At 33.5% G+C, this 10780-nt stretch overlaps 1 protein-coding gene across 10 annotated transcripts in view; it reads left to right on the forward strand.

Moving 5' to 3' along the window:
- The window catches only part of LOC122516645 (teneurin-a), a 545517-nt gene that overhangs the window by 520022 nt on the left and 14715 nt on the right, over window positions 1-10780 (forward strand). For 9 of the 10 annotated variants that reach the window (XM_043634626.1, XM_043634627.1, XM_043634621.1 and 6 more), the window contains 5 exons: window positions 128-392; window positions 1790-1920; window positions 2019-2165; window positions 2671-2878; window positions 8579-8605. In XM_043634626.1, the coding sequence (XP_043490561.1) occupies window positions 128-392; window positions 1790-1920; window positions 2019-2165; window positions 2671-2878; window positions 8579-8605 (778 nt within the window). The remainder of the gene's footprint in view (window positions 1-127; window positions 393-1789; window positions 1921-2018; window positions 2166-2670; window positions 2879-8578; window positions 8606-10780) is intronic. The other variant, XM_043634624.1, reaches the window with a different exon arrangement.

Consider the following 10780-nt stretch of genomic DNA (forward strand, 5'->3'; position numbering starts at 1 on the left):
GGACGAGACGTCGTCGAAAAGCGAATAGAGAATGAGAGAATAAGAGAAAGAGCGAGAGATAAAGAGAGAGAGAGAGAGAGAGAGACAGACATGCGATTAATCGAGAACAACCCTTTATCGTTTCCAGCCGATTGTCCGGATCCAAACTGCAGCGGTCATGGCGCCTGCGTGTCCGGCAAATGTTACTGCAAGGCAGGCTGGCAGGGTGAACGATGCAATCAGGTCGATCAGCAGGTGTATCAGTGTCTACCGGGTTGTTCGGACCATGGCACGTACGACCTAGAGTCTGCTGCGTGCATCTGCGAGGAACATTGGACTGGGGTCGATTGTTCACAGTCCAGTTGCGGCCTCAACTGTGGTTCTCATGGATCCTGCGAACAGGGTCGTTGCAAGTCAGTATTAATTATCTTCCGTCTCTGTTTGATCTCTTGTTTCTTTTTTCTTTTCTTTTTTTTTTTATTTACTTGAATAAATTAAACGTTACACAAACGTTTTACCACCAATGGAGACCACTTTTTAATGTGATTACATTCGTTGGGATTAGATTTGTTATATGAAATGAATTTAAAGCGCCTTAATGTATGCAACACTTTATACTTGGTCGGTAAGGTAGCTCGCTAATATTATCTATCGATAAAAAACAATTATTTTTTTTTTTTTTATACGCGTTTTATGTAAAAAAGAAATGGTTCGAAAGAATGTATCCCTTATAAATAACTTGGAGACAAATATTATCGACGAAATAAGATTGAATTCCTGTCATCGGGGTACAATACAACGAGGATTATAATTTCAAAACACTTATTTCGATGTCGGTAGCATAAGGAAGAAGTTTCTGCGGTCGTTACTAAAAAAAAATTGGTAAATTGCTCGGAGCAAAAGCGACGAGGGGTTGTGAAGTCGTTTTGGTTAAAAAGGTGAAAAATTGTGAGAAAAAAGCCAGGCTATGTTTTACGAAGAAAAGAGGGGAAGAAGGAGAAAGAGGGCTGGTTGGAAAGGAGGGGTGTCCCAACTTATCACAACTCGAAGGACCTCCGTCCCTTTTCTACTTTCCTTTGTCAGAATCAAGGACGCGAGAGAGAGAGAAAATCTCCTTTCTCATATTCCAAAGCTGACGCCTTTCCTCTCTTCTTCCCTTTCTTTCTTTCTTTCTTTCTTTTTTCCTTACTTCCTTCCTTCCTTCCTTCCTTCCTTCCTACCTTCCTTCCTTCCTTCCTCTCTTTCATTGGCCAGAGTTCGCCTCGTAAAGGAGCCTGAAAGTGCAAAAAGTTCTCTTTCCGCGGGTAGGATAACTTTTTCAACTGAGTTTAAACTCACATTTTTTATTATAAACGATAGAAACTCCACACCGGCGAATAGATTTTCCGTATTCAAAAGTGAAAAACATTTGGCGCTTTTTAACTCTCTTTCTTTCTCTCTCTCTCTCTCTCTCTCTCTCTCTTGATGAGAGAACATCGATCGAAAATTCAAAATTATTTTTATGACTAACTAGTATACAAGAATGCATGTAAAAACTTTTCCCCTTATTTTCTTCAAAACGATTTAATATTGGTTCTTACTACTTTTGATACACGTCTACAATTGTGGAATATTTAAACAAAATCTTTATACTGTAAACTCTAGATTCTATTCTTGTTAAATCAAGTGTCATTTATTATTGAGACACGAATTTGAATAAATTAGATTAACTTTATAAATGACGTATTTGATTGTCTAACAAATTTTACTTTTCTAATATATACGATTTAGTTTGAAATCCGAATACGTGATTTGTTTAAATTTTATTTAGATGTCACGACGATTGGACCGGAACGAAATGCGATCAAAAACCATGTGATCCACGTTGCGCCGAACATGGTCAATGTAAGAACGGTACTTGCGTGTGTAGTCAAGGATGGAACGGAAGACATTGTACTTTACGTAAGCAAATTTACTTGTTGTACTCATTTTTTGTTTCTTTTTTTAATTTAATTTTTTCGACTTATATCGAAGCATAACGTTAAATGTAACATTTTCAGCCGGATGCGAGAATGGTTGCAGTAGACACGGACTGTGCACGTTGCAGGACGGCGAGTACAGTTGCGAATGTTCGATCGGTTGGGCCGGTAGAGATTGTAGTATACGACTCGAAATGGAATGCAATGATATGGCCGACAATGATGGGGGTATGCTTCTAAATAATAACAAATTTAAACATAAAAAAAAACAAATTAGATCCCATATAAGTTTAACACTAAACCTACCCCGACACTTTATACCTATTTCTAACCGATCAAATGACTTCTTTTAAAAAATAAAACAAAAACATATGTGGAATGCGAATGCCTCCAAGCCAAACACTTAAATAGTCATTCGTGAGAAGATTGGACGGTGGGCCCTAGATAGCTCAATGGTTAAAGAGCAGTCGCGCGGAAAGCGGAAGATCCGGGTTCGAATCCCCCGGTCCAGTTAGTCCAACGGCCCAATTTTTTTCACGAATCCTACACATATATATCTTAATATAATCTGAGAACAAAATATTTTCTTTCATCTTGTATAAATTACAAAACCTTGTTAATACTTTAGTGTTAATCTTGGATCAAAAATTGAATTGAATTGTCATATAGTTTTCTTCTATGTTTTTATAATTAAAACTAAATCCCATATATTTAAATGTTATTGTTCATTTAGATGGCATGATGGATTGTTCCGATAGCGAATGTTGTTCGCACGCAACTTGTGCCGATCACATTATGTGTCTGGCCAGTAAAAATCCCGTTGACGTATTATTGAGGAAACAACCACCCAGTGTAACTGCATCGTTTTATCAACGAGTCAAGTTCCTCGTCGAGGAGAATAGCGTTCAGAGTTACGCGCACATGGACGAATACACGGAAAGGTAAGATCGAACTGTTCTTTAAATCTTTATCACACCGTTATTTATCTGGTTTTTTTTTTTATTATTTAATCTGTAAAAAGACTAATCATATACGATCTAGCGAGCTTAGTTCATTATTTTCATAACATTTACATAGGAGAGGATAACATACGATCGATCGAGTTAATTATAATTGAATTGCTTTTTTTTTCTTTTTTCTATACTTCTTTCCTTTTAATTCATTTTCTCTCTGATCTTGCTTGTAGATTTGTTTGGTAGAAAATTTTATATTAAAAAAAAATAAAGAAAGTAAGCTCGTTATATTTAATATAATTTCGATAATAATCAGCTCGATCGATTTATATACTTACGATTCCTTAATATCTCGAAATAATAGCATAGCTGCGTATCATAGTTTGGCCTTTTTTAGGAATTCTATATAAGTGCGGGTATTAATATTGATTTTTTCTAATTTCTAACGTATCAATGAACAAACAAGAAACACGCTAAACGTCGAGTTTCGTTTACAAATTTTCGTTAATTAACGATTACGGTACGTCGTGTCATTAATTATATAAATAATGCGAACTTCAAAAGTCGCAATATGAACATACATAGAACATCGATGATCTGAAAGAAATTAAAATATCGAATTCGTGTTGAAATCGGTTGTTGTTTTTTCAAAAGAAAGAAAGAAAAAAAAAGAAATAAATGAAAAAGGAAAAAGAAGAAAGAAAAAAAAAAGAACAAAAAAAGAAAAATTCATGGCATTACGATTCGTTATCGGTGCAACAACGGTTTACGATGGGGTTAATGGTTTTCATGGAAAGCGGTTTAAAAAATACAAAAATTATTTTTCCTCTTTTTTTTTTTTTCTATTTTCGTAATCAACAATTTCAATACTATTCTTGCAATAACGATTAGAAAAAAAAAGAAAAAATAGAATAATAATAATAATAATAATAGTGTTTGGTAAAGAAATTCGATAACTGCAGTCCGGAATTTGATTAAAAGATCTCTATTAAGATGATATTAATCGAATGTTTAAATAAATATCGACAGTACAAAATTGCATTTATAATATAAATAATATAAAATCAATATAAAATAAATATAAAATCAACTAATTCTTTCCCCCATCGTGAAAAGTCGTTGAACGTAACGATAATTCGATCAAATCGATTGCTATCGTATAAAAACCGTTTTATCCAGCATATCAGCGACAGTTGAGTTGTCAGGAGAACCCCCGGTGGGTGACAACCCTACAATCTCCGAATATCCTTTTCCTTGTGTTTCAACCCTTCCCTCCCCCGAATGCCGAATGCATCATCGATCGCCTTGAAAAGTCAATATTGATCGATGGGGAACGCATATTATAACATTATTTATTTTACATAACTTTGAACGCACTTGATATTTGTGCGTACGCGTTCGTGCGTGCTTCTTTTATTTTTTTTTATTTTTTATTTTTAATATCACATTAATTAACATTTATTAATACTCATTTTATCTCCGAAATCATGTAGTTTTGATGTTTCCATATTATAAATAAACGAAGTAGAGAGAGTGTACGAGTATTTATTTAATTTTTTTATTTATTAACAAGCTATACCGGGTCGTGCAATTAATTATAAAATTATTATCTCAAAGAGTACATTTGAATTCATTCGTGCATCAAATATTGTACTAATTAATGAGATTCGTTTTATCGATATTTCAATTTAAAATTCATTCCGCGTCTCTCTCTCTCTCTCTCTCTCTCCTTTTATTATTTCGTATTACATTTTATTTATACAAATTCATATATATATATTTATATACATATATATATAAACATACTTTTTACGTGCTGCGGTTTCCTCGTTCGGTATTAAACGAGAGAGGCGAGTTGGATGCATGCGAGATCCTTTTCACGAAGGATCTGCGAGCGCATTTCGGGGGATTCGTGTATTTTGTCTAGTGTTGATCCTCTGTGTGTACCCTACCACCACCAGATTCACCAATCACCCCACTAACAGTCGAAGACCGAAAATAGATAAGCTCCGTATTGCAAACGGACCGGACGATAAAGCCCGCATCTTAAATAATGTTTATTAGAAAAGCAAAAACGAAAGAAAACAAAATTCCAAGAGAGAAAAAAGATATAAAAGAAAAAAGAAAGTAAAAAAAAAAAAAAAAGTTAAAAAAGAACAAAAAAGAAGAAGAAGAATAATACGAAAGAGAAGAAAAAAGAAAAAAAAAAACAAATACAATGAAAAAATAAACAAGTATTACAAATTTAATGTTTAAATAACAAATTTGGAATATATTATACGCGAAATTCATTATATTTATTGCCATACGCGTTAAACTTATGAATATATATATATATTTTTAGGTGTTATCCCGTGACATATACGTGTGTGTATATGTATATGTAACATATACGTTATATACACATACACACATTTACAACGTAAAGAACAAAATATAATATATAATTAAAAAAGAAATATATATTTCTCTCCATGGGGAAAAAAAAAAAGAAAATATATATATGTATCGATGAAATATTTTTCTAGAAGAAAAAATTTGTTATAACTTACTTACTTACTTACTTACTTACTTAATTATTTAATTTATTTAGAACAATTTTCCAAATTATTTGTGATAATAAATCGTTGTTTATGTCAATCGTTAAATAATTATCATGAAAGGTTTCGTAGATTTAAATGAACGAATGGTCGCAGTCATCGTACCCGGTAAATTTGATGCTGACGAAAAGCAATTAATGGCTTAACGTAAACTATAAATATTTATCTATGGGCCCGGCCCGCCCCCGCCCTTCTACCCGAATCACCTCGCCTACCCAAGCCCGAATTGGGTAGAAACGGAAGAGGACGAACTAGGATCAATTTAATTGCTACGAAAAGCCGACGACGTGACTCCGACCAATCGTTCGTCGACGTCGACGAATGAGAAAATTTTCAAACAACAACGATGTAAAAAAAAAGAAAAATAGGAAAGATATATTATTTTCTTTTTTTTTCTCTCTATTCTTATTATTTTCTTTTTTTTTTTTTTCTACTTAATTATTTTTATTTTTATTTTTTTTTTCTCTCTCTAAAGGTAATAAGAACAGAAAATGAAAAAAGATAAGCGTATATATATTATCTAGGAACTCTTTGGTAGACACAAGTTTGAAATTTTCGTTCTGTATATCTTTTATTTTCTTGTTTCTCAAAAAAAAAAAAAAAAAATAACTTTAAACGTATGCATTGTACCATTTATATATGTATATATATACACACATAATACTTTATTTCTAAATTGCATATCATCACTATAGTAACTACGCGATACTCGTGACAATTATCAATCGAAAGGATGGCCTTCCTGATTTTTTATATTAAATTTTTAACATCATAGTAAATAAATTATTATATCAATAAAAAGAGAAACAGCGTACAAAACGTTTTCCTAAATTTTTATTATATATCTTTTGTTTATTTTCTTCTTTTTCCCCCCTCTAATTATGGACCGCGCTAATTTTTTTTAAACATAATTTTCAATTTAAAACAAAAAAAAATCGTACATTAACTAAGAATAAAAGAAAAATAATTTTTCTCCCTTTATATATTATTCACATATTCTTTCATCGTGTGTTTTTCTTTCTATTTTTTTTTTTTTCATTTTTCTTACCGATATCAATTTAATGTTGTTTTACGATAGGCCACCCTTTCGATAATTCCACTCTCTCTCTCTCTCTCTCTCGCTCTCTCTCTCTCTTTTTCTTTCATGACTGATATCGAAATCGTTTGGATATCGTAATCAATGTTCGAAAGAGGATCTCATATCTCAAAACGGTCGAGGAAAGATCTATCAGTCGCCAGAAAAAATCTCTTCTCGCAGTCGAAACGATCCCAAGGGGGATGAATGGATGGATCATTTCTCTCGCTCTCTCTCTCTCTCTCTTATACTCTCTTTTCTCTCTCTCTCTCTTTCATATTTTCTCTTTTTCTCTTTTTCACGTGAGAAAGTACTTCAGGAAATACAGCCACGTTTTCGATCCTAGCGATAGAAAGATTTTTTCTGGACGAATACGTAGATTTGAGAACAGCAACAACAACAACAACAAAAATAATAATTATAATAAAAAAATACTCGAACAAAATCCTTTCGCAATAACCGATAGTCTAAATTAATTATCTATCAGATCAGTTATTTTTTGAAACACATAAATATCCCGTTTATATCGACATACATATATAACATATATAAATGATACATAATTTACGTATGTATATACATATACATATATTATATATATATATATATACATAATTATTTTTTTTATTATTTACTTTATTTATAAACACACACAGTCATATATTTTATATATGTATATATCATATACATATGTGTGTGTGTGTGTACGCTGCGTAGTTTCCAACTTGTGTCTGTCACATTGTTATACCACTCTATGTTGAATGAGTCTGAGAGTGTATGAGTTATGTTGCGTGACTGAGAGGATAGCGTGTATGATGGGTACGCTTGATTAGTGTGTGTCTACGTCTATTGTTTCTGTAATGGCGTGCGTAACATTGCGAGGAGCACTCGATTTCTCGGTTCTATCTCTCTCTCTCTCTTTCTTTCACTTTCTTTCTCTCTCTCTCTCTCTCATTCTCTCACTCTCTTTCTTTCTCTCTCACACTTTCTCTTTCTCTCGCTGTCTGTCATTTTCTCTCTATCTCTCTTACTCACGCATTCTCTCTCTTCCTCACTTTTTTTTTCACGGTTATACAACATTTTTTTCTTTCTTTTTCTCGTAACCTCTTTCATTTTAAACAAAATTCCATATTTTAGTCAATGCTATATAGTAATGATTAAGCAAGATATAAAATGATGATTATGATGATGAATTACGCGCGTACTCGCGATAATCGGGGATTTTCGGGTATAATACTTTCTCTTATTTCTCACTCTCTTTCATTTCATTTCACTTTCATCTCTCTCTCTCTCTCTCTCTCTCTCTCTCTCTCTCTCTCTCTCTATCTCTCTCTCTATCTCTTTCTCTCTCTATCTATCTCTCGTTCCTCTCTCTCTTCTCTCCGTCTTAATTTCGAACTATGGCGTCAACTATGGCGTCGAAAAAAAATAATCTCTCGCTCGTCGAACGTTATCGACTCTTGTCGCGTACGCGTCACGATCTTGCCGTGACCAATTAATCGGCTCTGGGTCTCTTCTTTTTTTCTTTGTTTTTGTTTTCCTTTTTTAAATATAAATAAAAGAAAAAAAAATAAGAATTAAAAATCGATAGGGGTTTGAAAATCGAGAAAAAGAAGAAAGAAAAAAATAAACGTACTAACCGAGGAAAAAAAAGGAGCGAGAGAGATTGACCTGGGGGGAGGGGTACGAGGATATCGCGAAAAAAAAAAAACATGATCGAATAAAGTCATAAAAAAAAAAAGTCAAAAATAAAAAGATAGTAATGACGCAAAATAATGCGATTCCTAGATTGCGATCAGGACACAAATGAACAAAAAGAAAGATGACAAAAATTCGAGAAAAAAATAAAAAAGAAAAAAACTAGCTATCGAACTGTATTAACATGTTAACGCGAATTTTGAAATACGGTTGCTCGCGCAATGCTGCGTACGCGCATCCGTTTTTTACCCGCAAATGCGGGTTCTGTGACGGGTGTAACGCCCTTTCTTCTCGTTGGTTTTTTCCCACACGTAGTACGTTCTGGAGTTCCTTTACACCCCGGTAAGTTGCAGCAGCTCAAGCTCTCGCTAATCGTTCATTATCCAAAAATACCAAACCAAACCAAACCAAGCCAAGCCAATAAAAAAAAAAAAAAAAAAAAAAAAAAATAGAAAAAAATATTACCTCTCCTATCTCTCTCTCTCGCTATCTATCTCTCTCTCTCTTATAGATATATACCAGTAACATCTCTACTGCTCGTCTCGCTCGTACATTCATCTTTTACATGTTTTTTCGTATGGCCCATGTATCTCTCTCTCTTTCTTTCTTTTTCTCTCTCTTACTCTTTCTGTCTCTATCTATCTTTCTATCTCTCCACCTTCCTCCCTCTCGCTCTCTCTTTCTCTTTCTCTTTCTCTCTTTTCGTATATCATACCCTTTAGCTTGTATTCTATATTTCTTTTAACTCATTACAAACTTCGTTAACTTTTCCTTTACTTCGCTATATTAATTTTAGTTTCTCCCCTTTCTTTTTAATTATTTTGTTCCCCATACCTCTCTCTCCCGCTCTCTCGTCTCTCTCTCTCGTGTTCTTCCATTTTTTCGTTCATCGTCCTTCCTTTTAATCTTTTTTTTTCCTTCCCCCCATTTTTTTTGCCTTTCTCTTTTTATTCTTCTTTTTCTACTCAGTTTCAATTTCTGTTTCTGTTTACATCCGTGTTTGTTCATACTTTACCGTAACCATACCATAATGAGTTCGAATTAAGTATCCTTTTCCCATTTGCAAATGTTTGATCAGATCTCTATCAGCTTGTTTGTTTTATTTCGAAAGCCTATAACGCTCTCCCCCACCTCCAACCATCCCTTCCTTCTGCCTATTTTTATTTTTTACCCAACATACGTATAATATACATATTAACATACATCAATCGGCTCGTTCCCACTATCTCATCGTTAACTCTCATTTTTTCTCTTTCGTATTATGTTCAGCCCTCTCTCCCTCTCTCGCTCTCTCTCTCTCTCTCTTTCTCTCCGCCCTTATCTCTTTCTTTCTCTTTCTGTGTTCCACTCTATCTATCTATCCATTTTTCTCTATCTCTCTTCTAACGCCCTACGGCCACGAGTTCGCGTTGATTCGCACAGGAAATAACCGAAAACGTGAATGTTTTTTCTGGATGGTATTATACTCCTCTCGTTGGTTATTTCAAGGTTATCAAGGTACAAAGAAATCTTATTCTCGAAAATCGTTCTTCTTGTATTACTTCCACGTGAAATATCGAATCACGATGATAAACGATATTTCAAGATATATTTTGCGTTTTATCTCTTTATAACTCGAGTCGTGATAAATGATTATGTTAAAAGAAAAAAAAAGAACAAAATGAACAAAATATGAGAATTAATAAAGCAAAAAAAAAAAGAACAAAAAAAATATAAAAAGAATAAAGAAAACGTGCGAATCGAACGAACCGTCGTCTATTAGGGTTTTCTCTCTCTCTCTTTCTCTCTCGCACAAACTCTCTCTCTCGCTCTCTCTCTCTTTTCATACCTAACTATACGCATTATGTATTAAAAAAAGCCGTACGAATTGTCTCTGTGTTATCTGTGATATGTCGTCAGATTGTTGTCTATCACCGGGCCTTTGAACCCCACCCCCACCCTTTCGCCAGCCCTTAACCTTTTAAATAGTCCGTCTTTTCTTTATTTGGTTGTGTCTTGTCTCTTATATTGTTCAACCCCTTTTTTTCTGCCGCTCCTCCTTAGTACGTTAGCCATGATATATATTATACGGATATAATGGTATGTTACGGTATCGTGTACTTTATCGAACCTGGTCTTGTGTTGTTTGTGTTGCCAGGCTGGCACTTTTATGTATGACCCTGTCGAACTTGTCTAATAGTAAACGTCCTTTTTTAGCATTAATGATAATTACACACGAACACACATACGCTGACTTTATCGCGCGCCTACTTGCGTTAAATAAATCTTTCGTTCTGTTTTTCATTAACCTATACGTTCCTTTACTATATAAATATATAAATATATATGTATATATGTATATATATACGAGAATACAGAATTGATGAAAAAAGGTATTTATGCCAAAAAAAAGTCGTTGTTCTATTGATAAATAATGTTAAAAAAAAAGGAAATTTAAAAGAGAAGAAATTGTTAAAATAAAACAGAAAGAAAGAATAATGAAAGATAAATAATAAATTTATACTCTACTAATTATTA

The sequence above is a fragment of the Polistes fuscatus genome, unplaced genomic scaffold (genome assembly GCF_010416935.1).
Source record: "Polistes fuscatus isolate 324 unplaced genomic scaffold, CU_Pfus_HIC Scaffold2, whole genome shotgun sequence".
Taxonomy (NCBI): domain Eukaryota; kingdom Metazoa; phylum Arthropoda; class Insecta; order Hymenoptera; family Vespidae; genus Polistes; species Polistes fuscatus.